General features: G+C 41.2%; 1 protein-coding gene across 1 annotated transcript in view; it reads left to right on the top strand.

The window, feature by feature from the left end:
- LOC124619168 (WD repeat and FYVE domain-containing protein 3) overlaps window positions 1-14,231 on the top strand; it is a 297,546-nt gene that overhangs the window by 85,108 nt on the left and 198,207 nt on the right. Inside the window, exons 14-16 of the mRNA XM_047145406.1 lie at window positions 796-941; window positions 1,107-1,254; window positions 8,938-9,129. Coding sequence (XP_047001362.1) covers window positions 796-941; window positions 1,107-1,254; window positions 8,938-9,129 — 486 coding nt within the window. The remainder of the gene's footprint in view (window positions 1-795; window positions 942-1,106; window positions 1,255-8,937; window positions 9,130-14,231) is intronic.

Below are 14,231 nucleotides of genomic sequence, written 5' to 3'. Positions count from 1 at the left end.
GGATCTTGACTGTTACGTTCCATCCACAATAATAAGATAGCCACAGTATTGCTGGGTCAACTCTAGGACACAACTGAGGTACAGAAACAGTTGAAAGAGAACATTTTACACTGTTGAGGAATGCTACAAGAATAGTCAGTCTATTTTTATCGCTTGAGAGCTTCTTGGTGGATACCATTGTGCACTGTCTGCAGCAACTGCATTTTTTAAAATGCTTTTTTCTTCTTTTTCTTTTAAAACATCCTCTGATTATTTGATAAACAACAGATCCCTTGCTCTATCCTGTTGTTGATTTTTTAGAGCTTGTTGTGGACACACTCTTTATTTGTTACCAGATGTACCATAGTTGCTTTTCCTTTCACAAATGCTTTGTTAGCAGATACCTTTTGTATTAATGAGCGGATGAAAATATGAAACAAGATTCAGAATCACATTCAGTGAGATTTTTTAAAGTTTGTTCTGGAAAAAAAATTAAATTTCAATACAAGGAAATTAAGGAAGAAAATTAGGTGTAATGGTTCCCCAACATCAGTGTCATTAAAGAAACTATGTATACGATTACATAAACATTTTTGTTGTCCATTCAGCAGTGAATATAATTTCTGAATCTTTAATCATTGCTCCTATATAAGACAAAAATCCCAAGCTTTTTAAAGACATTTATTCTTTAACATTGACAGTGGTGCTCTTAAGATGACACTACAGCAGAACTTACATATTCTTTGCTGTTTTAGCTTGTATCACTATGCATTAAAGACTGTTAAAATTATGATAAATGTCCCTCTTTCTTTCCAGATATGCTTAACAAGCCTCTGTGACACTCTGAGGCTCTTGGGCTGTTTTTCTAGTCAGCAACAATTAGAAGAGTGTGATGACACACTGCTTTCGAAAGAGGAAAATACATTCCATAATTTATTTATAGGGAATGTTCTCGAACCAAGGTAATAATTAGTATCCATGATAGAGTTGTGTCACAGATTGTTTCCATAAGCAGTAGTAGAGTTGTCACAGATTATTTGCATAAGCAGTAGATATGAGTACAGTTTTCTCGTTACATAACAAAATTGCTATTCTTTTGCTTAATACCACTTGTGTTCCTGTTTAAGCATTCCAGATCACATTCCAGTACAGCTGTCGTACGCATGTTTAGTTCTTCGGATGCTGTATGATGTGGCTCTTGATGCATTTGAAAAACCTAACTTGATGTCGGCCGTAACCTTCAAATCTCCAACCCATCGAAGACATCAATCAGAGGTACAGAAGAGGGAAATAGAGTAGAGAAAGCTTAATACAACTGCTCCTTACTTTGAGTCTCTCCCTCTCCCTCTCCCTCTCCCTCTCCCTCTCCCTCTCCCTCTCCCTCTCCCTCTCCCTCTCTCTCTCTCTCTCTCTCTCTCTCTCTCTCTCTCTCTCTCTCTCTCTCTCTCCTCTCCCTCTCCCTCTCCCTCTCCCTCTCCCTCTCCCTCTCCCTCTCCCCTCCCTCCCTCCGCATTCCTTTTTGTTTCTGCTGGGCTGTCTAATTTTCTATTCTGTCCTGTTTTCAATTACTGATTTCTATTTCAGCCCTTTGTATGAAATTGGCATCATGCTGGAAAGTTCTGAATGGAACACAAATGATGAAAGAAGTAAGGGTGACACTGGCTGTATAGTTTTAAGGTGTTGAGAAGTCAGCAGGCACATAAGCAAGGCTGGTGGGTTTCCGGGTTCCGCTGAATAGGTCAGGAGTCCACTACACACAGGAGGTGGCTACACGGGTAGCTGATGTTGTGTGGAAGGTTTTTAGGTTAAAAGGTCTCAGGGAACCACAGAAAGAGCATCCATGTAAAAGGGGGTAGGTAAAACACAGTAAGGTAGTTGTAGAAACAATTGGTATTGTACTTGTAAATTGTCGTAGCTATGTTGTGAAATAATGAGAGCTCCAAGCACTAATAGAAAGCACTGAAGCTCATACAGTTGTAGGCACAGAAAGCTGGCTAAAACCGGAAATAAGTTCAGCCAGAATTTTTCTAAATGATCCAACAATGTTCAGAAAGAATAGATTAAATACAGTTGGTGGTGGAATATTTATTGCTGTCAGTAGTAGTTTGCCTTGTAGTGAAATTGAAGTAAATAGTTCCCATGAAATAGTGTGGATAGGTGTTATACCTGACAATCAGACTAAACCATTAATTGAATTCTTTTACCGACCCCCCGACTCAGAAGATACAGTTGCTGAACAGTTCAAAGAAAACGTTGAGTCTCATTTCAAGAAGGTACCCCACTCATACAATTATAGTCAGTGGTGACTTCAATCTACCCTCGATATGCTGGAAAAACTATACGTTTAAAGCCGGCGGCAGGCATAAAATGTCACCCAAAATTGTACTGAATGCTTTAACAGAAAATTATTTTGAACAATTAATTCATGAGCCCACTTGAAGCATAAATGGTTCCGAAAGCCTAATTGACCTCTTAGCAACAAATAATCCTGGACAAATAGTGAGTATTGTGACAAATACAAGGATTAGCGATCACAAGGCAGCTGCTGCTAGGCTGAATTCCATAACACCTACAACCATCAAAAAGAAATACAAAGTATATCTAATTAAAAAAAGTTGATAAAAATGCTCTTAACACCTTTTTAAGAGACAGTCTTCACTCCTTTCAATCTGACCATGTACGCATAGAAAAGTTGTGGAATGACTTCAAAGAGATAATATCGACAGCAGTTGAGAGATATATACCACATAAATTGATAAGTGATGGTACTGATCCTCCAGGGTGTACAAAATGGGTCGGATCGCTGTTGCAGAAGCAGCGGAAAAAGTATGCCAAATTTAAAAACACCCAAGATCCCCAAGACTGCCAAAGATTTGCGGAAGTTCAAAATATGGTGCGTACTTCGAAGCAAGATGCTTTTAATATTTTCCACAACAAAATTCTGTCTTGAAATCTGGCAGAAAACCCAAAGAGACTCAATCAATACCTTCACTGCGCGATACACAATGTTGAAATCACTGATGGCAGTGTCTCTAAAGCGGAGTTGTTAAACACAGTTTTCTGAAACTCCTTTACCAAAGATGATGAAGTAAATATTCCTGAATTCCAATCACGAACACCTGCTAAGTTGAGAAACATAGAAGTAGATATCCCTGGTGTAACAAAGCAGCTTAAATCACCTAATAAAGCCAAGACCTCCAGTCCATATTGTATACCAGTCAGGTACCTCTCAGAGTATGCTGATACAATAGCTCCATATTTAGCAGTTATATGTAACTGCTAGCTCACAGGAAGATCCGTACCTAAAGACTGAAAAATTGCTCAAGTCACACCAATACCCAAAAAGGGATGTAGGAGTAATCTGCTGAATTACAGGCCCATATCACTAATGTAGATTTGCAGTAGGTTTTTGGAACATTATGAAGTACCTCCAAGAAAACGATTTATTGAGACATAGTCAGCACAGATTCAGAAAATATCGTTCTTGCGAAACACAACTAGCTCTTTATACTTATGAAGTAATGAGTGCTATCGACAGGGGCTGTCAAATTGATTCCATATTTTTAGATTTCTAGAAGGCTTTCAACACCATTCCTCACAAGCGCCTTCTAACCATTTTGTTCCTGTTCTACATTAAGGAAATAGGAGACAATCTGAGTAGCAGTCTTAGATTGTTCGCATATGATGCTGTCATTTACCATCTTGTAAAGTCATCAGATGACCAAAACGAATTGCAAAATGATTTAGATAAGATATCTGTATGGTGGGAAAAGTGGCAACTAGCCCTGAATAAAGGAAAGTGTGAAGTTATTCACATGAATACTAAAAGCAATCCATCAAATTTCGACTACACGATAAGTCACACAAATCTGAAGGCTGCAAATTCAACTAAATACTTAGGGATTACAATTACAGATAACCTAAATTGGAACAATCACATAGGTAATGTTGTGGGTAGAGCAAACCAAAGACTGCGGTTCATTGGCAGAACACTTAGAAGGTGCAACAGGTCTACTAAAAAGACTGCTTACACTGTGCTTGTCTGCCTTATTCTGGAGTATTGCTGTGCGGTGTGGGATCCGCATCAGGTTAGACTGACACATGACATCGGAAGAGTACAAAGAAGGGCAGCTCGTTTTGTGTTATCACAAAATACAGGAGATAGTGCCACAAACATGATACGTGAATTGGAGTGGCAATCATTAAAACAAAGGTGTTTTTCATTGTGATGGGATCTTCTCATGAAATTTCAATCACCAGTTTTCTCCTCTGCCAGGCATTTTATTGTGAATAGCAGAATAATCACGTAGATGTAGATGGATACATCGCTAAGCTTCTGGATGATGTCCTTATTCATTCAGGCTAACTAGGATTCAAAGTTGGTTTTCCCTGTTTGTCAAAGTTATTAGTTAATATAGCATGAAGACTGTTATTATTTGATCACCTGTGTTTTGAAAGAAAATTGGCATAAAAATTTCAGCTTATGCAGTACACAGTAAATCAATCTCATTTGACTCACATATGTTGAACACTTTCCATGCTGTCTTCTGTGAATTATTATTTATTGTCTGAATATTTGGGAACATTTAACAGTTGAACACATGTGCAAGATAAGGCCTAAAACTTCTTTTTCTAAAACTGAGGAAATGTTGGTTGTTTTTTGTACTGATTTGTAACTGATATCTGTGGGACAAATGTTGTATGAAAGTTCTGATAGAATGTAAGTACTTCCAGATTTAAGGAGATCACTCACTACATAATGCTGGCTGGATGAACAGTGCTAGTGGTGCATTTCAACAGGTGGAATAGGTTGTAGTGGGGTTTGTGTTGAATGGGATGGGTAGAGGAGAGAGAGGTGGGAGGCAGGGAGAGGGATTGGGGATGGGTGGCTGAAGGCTTGAAGGGAGTCAGCTGGTTTGCATGAGTTTGATGTGTCAGATACGTGGGCTAGGCATGTGACACAGAGTTGTTGGAGCCAAAGGTGACCAGTACACACTGAAGGTGATATGGGGACATGAACTGGGAAGGCGTGGCAGGATGGGGAAACTGTTGGATGGAGAGTGTGGGGACAGTCGGTTATCAGAGATTGAGGCCACGGCGACGATGGAAGTGAAAGATGTGTTAAAAGGATAACTCCCATCTGTGTAGTACAGAGAAGCTAGTGGTGGAGGGGAGGATTCAGATGGTCTGGGTTGTGAAGCACCAATTGCATTTTAGCATGTCCTACTCAGATGCCTGTTGTACCACCAAATGGTCAAATTTGTTCCAGTTTGTCGGTGGCAATTCATATTGGTGGACAGCTGGTTGGTTGTCATACCATCATAAAAAGCTGTGCACTGTTTGCAGCAGGGTTGGTGTATAACACAGTTGCTTTCATAGGTGGCCTGACCTCTGATGTGATAGGATAAACCTTTGACAGGACTGGACTAGGAAGTATTGGGTGGGTGGATTGGTTAGGTCTTGCACCTTGGTCCACCCCAGGGGATACGATCCCTGTGGCAAGGGGTTGGCATTGGTATAGGGATGGACTAGGATGTTGTGTAGGTTAGGTGAGCGATGGAATACCGTTTTAGGAAGGGATAAGAAGGATCTTGGTTGGGATGTTCCTCATTTTTGGACAGAATGATACATCATCAAAGCCCTGACAGAGGATGTGGTTCAGTGGTTCCAGTCCAGGGTGATATTGGGTGAGACACCCTGATACACCTGCAGGACAGGATAAGTAGTAGGAATTGTGGAAGGGGGGCCAGAATGAGCGTCGACCGACGATCCACGAAGACCGTCCCCTGCTAAAGTGATACGTGGTGGCAGCGGTCTGGCGAACTATTGACATCCAGGCCTCACTGCTGCTCCAACCCGACTGAACTAATGCCATGTTCCAACTCCACGACTGGAAGGTCCGAACTGCCCTCCTGGCATGTTTCAACTGACTCCATGACAAACGACAACCGGGAAGTAATAGCAGGGCAGCAAAGATAACACATGAGGGCTATATCGATAGGTGCTGCTGCTCCCGGGAAGACGAAGCAAAGCAGCAACTCAGTGATAACAGAAATTAAAACTTAACATAATGAGATGGCAACATGAAAAAAAAACAGGATGTAAAAGAAGAGATGGCACAAGCCTGAGCCACGCACGGCTCATTGGGTGTCAAGGGGGATCCATCTATGCAACTGATTCATGCAGGTGGTGGGAGGACTGGTGGTGTCTGAGGATATGTCACAGGAAATCTGTTTGTGAACTAGGCCTTGGGAGGGGGGATTGCCTCTTTGAGAAGACCTCTGTGAGACCTTCAGCATATTGGGCAAAATAGTTCTTGTCACTGCAGATATGTCATCCACAGTTGGCTAGGAGGTTGGGTATGTATTTTTGGTGTGGAAGGAATGGCAGATGTCAAAAGGAAGGCACTGTTCATGGCTAGTGGGTTTAATGTGGACAGAGGGGTAGATGGAGCCATCAGAGAGATGGAGGTCAACATCCAGGAAGGTGGCGCATTAGATTGAGGGGAGCCAGGTAAAGTGGGCGAATGAGAAGGTGTTGAGGTTGTGAAGGAATGAGGATAGGGCATTTTGGCCTCGAGTCCAGCCCATGAAGATATCATCAGTGAACCTGGATCAGACTAGGGGTTGGGATTTTTGGGAAGCTAGGAATGTCCCATAAACATATTGGCATAGTAGGGTACCATGCGGGTGCGCATGGCCGTGCTGAAGATTTGTTTGTATACCTTCCCTCCAAAGGAAAAATAGTTGTGAGTCAGGATGTAATTGGTAAGTTGTATGGGGAATGAGGTGGTGGGTTTCGAGTGTAAAGGAGAGTTGGTGAAGGAAGTGGACAGTGTCTTTGATATGAGAGGTAGGTTTCATGCAGTTGGTTGGCTTTGTTGATCAAACAAGAGTGGAAATTCTTTCATATTTCATTCTGTCACTGGGGGCACAAAAACTAGGTGTGTGTGTGTGTGTGTGTGTGTGTGTGTGTGTGTGTGTACATACTACTTTAGCTCATAAAGGATTGCTCCCATAGCTAACAAGTTTTCTTTCATTTTTGTTGTCCCTCAATGACGCAATATGTCTGCTTTTCGGTGACTAGTTTCCTTTAATGCAAAAATATTTATCTGTGCATCACATTTCGTATTGCGACAAGCTGTGTAAAGGTTTATTTTATAAGATTAGAAGAACTACAGCTGAGGAACCCTTTTTAGACATATATAAAAATAAAACATTTAGTGCAACCTCATATGAAAGTAGCTAATATTTTGTGTTGACTGCATTGCGGTATGGAGTTCACAGCTTGCCATCAGCAGCAAGGAAATTTTAGTCATTTCCTTTCTGGAATTGCATTTGAAATCGTTATTTGATACAAATTGGAAGATTTTATTTGATGTTATTTTTGTGTCATATATGGAGTTTTGCAGCAATTTGTCTGTTGGTACATAGTGGTTAGTGTACAGTAAAACAAATTGATTTGATGTTTTCTTTTTATGTTATTCCAGTTGTTGAAGTTGTGTAGTAATAATAATAATAATAATAATAATAATAATAATAATATCATCATCATCATCATCATCATCATCATTGTCATCATCTTCATCATCATCATCTTCTTCTTCTTCTTCTTCATCTTTCAATGTGCACTAAAGATATACAAATAGAGACATACAATATTTGCTTTATTGTGTTACATGTTTGTACAGTATATTTTTCTATTGAATATATATTGTAAAATGGCTCTTAATCATCACAGTTCAACATTAGCATAATTGTCAACGTAATTTATGTATCATTTCTGGTAATCCTTGAAAACAAAAAAAATTTTACAGATAATTTTTTTAGATTATAGTTGGAGCACATATTTCAGTTTTGTCTATGGTCATTTATCTAATTTAATTCTCTTATGTAGCACACTATTTTGGGCTTGCATTTTATTTCTTCTACTGAGATGTAAGTGCTAGCTGCATCTGGTTCCAAGTTCACGTGGAGACGTCTTTCTTGTGTGAATCACTGTTTGCTAAATGTATTCACATCGAACACTCAAGGTTCTCGTAGAGTGTAACACCTCAGTATAGTGAGTCCTCTTGCTGCTTTTTGTTGTAATACATACAGCACTTTTTGTAGCTTAAAGATTGTTTGTATATTCTACTCATTTGTTCCCCAGTAGATTATGCTGTACCTAATCACAGGTTAGACATATGCAAAATACATTGTTCTATTGGATGAGCTATTACCCACTGAATTTATTGTTCAAAGTGCATTGCATGCTTAAATTCTTCCCTTCCTGATTACAGTAACATGCTGAGTCCACTTTAACTGAGAGGGGCATGCATTGCTAGCAGTTTTGCACTTTTTACCCATTCTATTGGCTCATCTTTCACTTCTAGAGAATTAGTTTTGGGTTTTCTATTTATGTTGAAACGAATGCTGTTCATGGGTGTCTTTTTTTACACTTAGGGTTAATTCATTGTTTTCTATCCACCTGCATACATGTGTGTGTTTCTTCAGCTTTCTCATTTAGTACTCTTAGTGACTCTTCGTTGTTTAGAATGTTACTGTCATCAGCAAACAATACTGTTTTTCCACGTTTGACACTGGGGAAACTGGGTTGGACAGGTATTTTAGCATGTAATTAGATTCTGGTTGAGAGATCTCCATCCATTGCACTCTAATTTTTCAGGTACAAATGAAATCGCTTATTTACCAATAACTTCATTTATAGTGCACCATGTTTCAAAAGCAGTATTTTATGGCCTATTGTATGCTTTGTGTTCTATCCTGTATGTTATCCAATTATACTTAATTTAAGTAGAAAGCAATCCATTTATAGCCAGTTATTTAACAGTAAATTAACCATATGTGGATGCTTATATATGCTTAATATGAGAAAAGTATTGTGTATAGTCACAAGTTGCAAACATGTTTAGATCCCAGTCGATTGTTGTGGATCTAATATGAATGGTGTTTGCAGTCGAATCGTCCTCCAGAGTCACCAGTATCAGCTCGCCGTGCAGTGGTGAATTCTCTAAACTTGAATCCACCTGCCCCGGACCCAATTATTGTCCACCCAGGTGTGGTTGTAGCCATGCTTCATCTCCTGCCTTCAGTACACCATCAAGACTGTGCCCAGCTATCACTCACATTGCAGATGTATGCTTCAGAGGTAAGCATCTATGATGTTGTTCTTTGATTAAAATAACTTCGTGCGTGACAGTGCAATGAATTTAGGGGCTAGCATAACTCAGTAACAGGTACTTCACAGCCTCCATGTGCTCTGTGTGTTGTGTGAAGAAGATTGAATAACATTTTCCCTGTGGTACAAATAATGCTATATAGTGTAATTGTATAGATATAGAAATCTACTCACCAAGTGGCGGCAGGAGAACACACAGACAAAAAAGTTTAACTTATGCAAGCTCTCAGAGACAGTGGCATTACCTTGGCGAACTTCATCCTGACTCACAACTTCTTCACTTTCGAAGGCCAGACATACCAACAATTAAAGGGAACAGCCATGGGTACCAGGATGGCCCCCTCGTACGCCAACCTATTTACGGGTCTCTTAGAGGAAGCCTTCTTGGTTACCCAGGCCTGCCAAGCCAAAGTTTGGTACAGATTTATTGATGACATCTTCATGATCTGGACTCACAGTGAAGAAAAACTCCAGAATTTCCTCTCCAACCTCAACTCCTTTGGTTCCATCAGATTCACCTGGTTCTACTCCAAATCCCATGCCACTTTTCTTGACGTTGACCTCCATCTGTCCAATGGCCAGCTTCACACATCCGTCCACATCAAACCCACCAACAAGCAACAGTACCTCCATTATGACAGCTGCCACCCATTCCATATCAAACGGTCCCTTCCCTGCAGCTTAGGTCTTCGTGGCAAACGAATCTGCTCCAGTCCTGAATCCCTGAACCATTACACCAACAACCTGAAAACAGCTTTCGCATTCTGCAGCTACCCTCCCAACCTGATACAGAAGAAAATAACCAGAGCCACTTCCTCATCCCCTCAAACCCAAAACCTCACACAGAAGAACCCCAAAAGTGCCCCACTTGTGACAGGATACTTTCCGGGACTGGATCAGACTCTGGATGTGGCTCTCCAGCAGGGATACAACTTCCTCAAATCCTGCCCTGAAATGAGATCCATCCTTCATGAAATGCTCCCCACTCCACCAAGAGTGTCTTTCTGCTGTCCACCTAACCTCTTGGTTCATCCCTATGAAATCCCCAAACCACCTTCCCTACCCTCTGGCTCCTACCCTTGTAACCACCCCCGGTGTAAAACCTGTCCCATGCACCCTCCCACCACCACCACCACCACCACCACCTACTCCAGTCCTGTAACCTGGAAGGTGTACACGATCAAAGGCAGAGCCACGTGTGAAAGCACGTGCGTGATTTACCAACTGACCTGCCTACACTGTGAAGCTTTCTGTGTGGGAATGACCAGCAACAAACTGTCCATTCACATGAATGGACACAGGCAGACAGTGTTTGTTGGTAATGAGGATCACCCTGTGGCTAAACATGCCTTGGTGCACGGCCAGCACATCTTGGCACAGTGTTATACCGTCCGGGTTATCTGGATACTTCCCACTAACACCAACCTATCAGAACTCCAGAGATGGGAACTTGCTCTTCAGTATATCCTCTCTTCTCGTTACCCACCAGGCCTCAGCCTCTGCTAATTTCAAGTTGCTGCCGCTCATACCTCACCTGTCATTCAACATCTTTGCCTCTGTACTTCCGCCTCGACTGACATCTCTGCCCAAACTCTTTGCCTTTACATATGTCTGCTTGTGTCTGTATATGTGCGGATGGATATGTGTGTGTGTGTGTGAGAGTGTATACATGTCCTTTTTTCTCCCTAAGGTAAGTCGTTCCACTTCCGGGATTGGAATGACTCCTTACCCTCTCCCTTAAAACCCACATCCTTTTGTCTTTCCCTCTCCTTCCCTCTTTCCTGATGAAGCAACCGTGGGTTGCGAAACCTCGAATTTTGTGTGTGTGTTTGTTTGTTTGTTTGTTTGTTTGTTTGTGTGTCTATCAACATACCAACACTTTCCTTTGGTAAGTTACATCATCTTTGTTTTTAGATATATTTTTCCCACGTGGAATGTTTCCCCCTATTATATAATTACATTATATTGTCAGTAATTGATTATTTTTGTTGTTATATAGTCCATCGGGCAAACAAAGCTATATGATGATCTCATGTAGTTTATAGAAATAGAAACTGTTAAACATTGAAGAATAATTGTGACTGATTTCCACTGAATACATTTATTCGAACCATACATGATCTTATACAACAGACGTTACCCTCATGGCAGCCAAGCACTCCTTGCTCTCAGAATTACATTCTGCCCCATTGCCTGATGTCATATCCGCCAGCCACCATATGACGCATTCAGTATGTTGTTTCCAATATAAAATGTATCTTTAAACAGATCCTGATTTACTTTGTTGTATTTTAGTGGAGGCTGTGTCTTGTACTGTCAAATCTATGACCAAATGAGTGAAACCTCAGTGAAATTGATGAAATGTATCAGCGAAGTGTAGGAATATGTGTTGGTTTGTGGAAGGGATATAAAACAGAGGGCAAACTATGAGGACAATGAGAAATTTTTGTGACCTCATAATTAGAGTGTGCATTCTTTAGCTAAAAAATTCACTTATTTTTGAAGTAGTCTCTGTTTCCCTCAATCTTCATCTGCGGATCTCTAGTAAGCGCATGAACGTGTACTGTGGTGAATATGGCGTTGTGTCTGTCTTGGCTACAATAAAGAATTCACTATGATATTCATAGTAACTTGTCCACATCTCTATTTTCTTATTCATTAATAAACCTAATCTGGCATTATCTTTATTTGATTTGGTATTTTATAACCACATACTCACCAGATGAAAAGTTCTGTTCATACTGTTAACTTCTCACTCCCACTATATCTAAGTTTAAACTACTGATCTTTTGTTTTAAATTCTTGAACTTACCTAATCAATTAACGACTCTAGAATTTCATGCTCGGACCAAGAAAAAGCTATATTAGTTGTACCTGATGACAACATACTACTGAGTAGTCCCTTTCTGGAATCTGAATGAAATACTATTTAACCTCTGGAAGTTTTTACCCAAGAGGATGCTGTCATCATACAGTACACCAGCATGTCACTGGTGAAATGTACCAACATAGTTTGCACTTACTTTCAGCCATTTGCAATACCAACATAACAAGGCTATGATGGCAGATGTCCCAAGGCTAGATCACTTAATGTTTCTGACTGTTGCCCCTGAAATTATTTAGAAAGTTGCTTCCCATCTTCAGGAGCCAAACGCTAGTCTGGCCTCCACACAGATACCACTCCAATGTGATCGCTGTTGCAGTATGGCCATCTGCATTGTTAAGGATTGAGGCATGTAATCCTTGCCCCTCGTCCCTCTGTCCACCATGAGGTGGTGGCAAGGTCCACTATTAATGGGGGAGCAAAGACTATATCAAAAAACATCTACAAGCATAAACCTGTGACATCTGTAAGACTACACCTTGCTTTTGTTTAACAGTTTCCAGTCCTGTTTTAAATATTCAGTGTTGAGTGTCTTGTGTGTGTAGGATTTTCACATTTTTTAATACAGATTATAACAAGAATTAAAGTAAAAAAGAAAAATTAAGAATATTTATAACAGAAAAGAAATATCTTCGTACTACTTGCCACAGTAGTAACAACTGGAATGAGGCTGCAGACACACAATTTTAAAAGAACTGATGAATCTCTAATTTTCAGAATTTTTCAAGATTGCTTAATTTGGATGAAGTTGATGAAGAAATTGAGGATGGTATATGCAGAGGTGGTGGAGGGGAGGAAAAAATTTGAAAGCCCTGACACTGGAAGGAGACAACTCAGTGGCTACTAACTAGTCCCTTGCCACATCTTAATTATTTCATACTTGACTCCACTGCCATAAATAATGGATAAGTCTGAAACACTCATTGAATACTGTCCTGTTCCCCATGGTTTCACCCACATATGTATTCAACACATATACTGAATACACCTATACCTCACTCTCTCTCTGTCTGCCTCTTCTTCCCTCTGCCTGTCCACCACATCCTCCCACCTCCATCTGTCTATTTCCTCCTCCTCGCTCTCTCTATCTCTTCATCTCGTCCCCCCCCTCTCGTTGTCCATTTTCTCCACCCCCTCTCTCTGACCATATCTTCCTCCCACTTCCCTCTGACCAATCATCCTTCCTCTCTCTCTTTACACCCCGTCTTCTCCTCTTCCTTTTCCACCTGCCCACTACATCTCTACACCTTCCACCTGCCTCATTTCCCCCTCCTCCCGTCTCTCTCTCTGTCCATTTCCTCCCCTCGTTGCCTGTCTATCCCCTCCTCTGTCCATCTTAATCTGTCCCCAGCCATGCTCATTGGCTCATGTAGCCCCTGCAATATCGTTCCATAAAGCAGGCCAATACTGCTCCTGCAACATTCCTTTCCTGCAGGGCAGGTTACATGTTGGCTTCCGGAAAACCTTTTCTTGCTCCTAACATGTAGGTTGCCCTAAAAAAAAAAAAAAAAAAAAAAAAAAAAAAAAAAAACACAGATTGATTTCACAGGCCGATATTGTTCCCACACAACATGCTTGTCATGCAAAACAGCCTATATACGAGGGCCTAGGAAGGACACATTTTTGGCTGTATCTCTGCTCCTGTTGGATCTAGGTGGTTATAAATCCCACAGCGCCGATATATGTGATGCATACTGTTTCTGTGCCAAATTTGGTTGAAATCGATCCAGAGGTTTGGGGGGAGATCATGAACATATATATACACTTACACTGTGCTTTTTATGTACACTCCTGGAAATGGAAAAAAGAACACATTGACACCGGTGTGTCAGACCCACCATACTTGCTCCGGACACTGCGAGAGGGCTGTACAAGCAATGATCACACGCACGGCACAGCGGACACACCAGGAACCGCAGTGTTGGCCGTCGAATGGCGCTAGTTGCGCAGCATTTGTGCACCGCCGCCGTCAGTGTCAGCCAGTTTGCCGTGGCATACGGAGCTCCATCGCAGTCTTTAACACTGGTAGCATGCCGCGACAGCGTGGACGTGAACCGTATGTGCAGTTGACGGACTTTGAGCGAGGGCGTATAGTGGGCATGCGGGAGGCCGGGTGGACGTACCGCCGAATTGCTCAACACGTGGGGCGTGAGGTCTCCACAGTACATCGATGTTGTCGCCAGTGGTC

Source organism: Schistocerca americana, chromosome 1, assembly GCF_021461395.2.
Source record: "Schistocerca americana isolate TAMUIC-IGC-003095 chromosome 1, iqSchAmer2.1, whole genome shotgun sequence".
Taxonomy (NCBI): Eukaryota; Metazoa; Arthropoda; class Insecta; order Orthoptera; family Acrididae; genus Schistocerca; species Schistocerca americana.
Note: the sequence above shows the minus strand (reverse complement) of the source record. Positions and strands in the feature narration are given on the sequence as shown.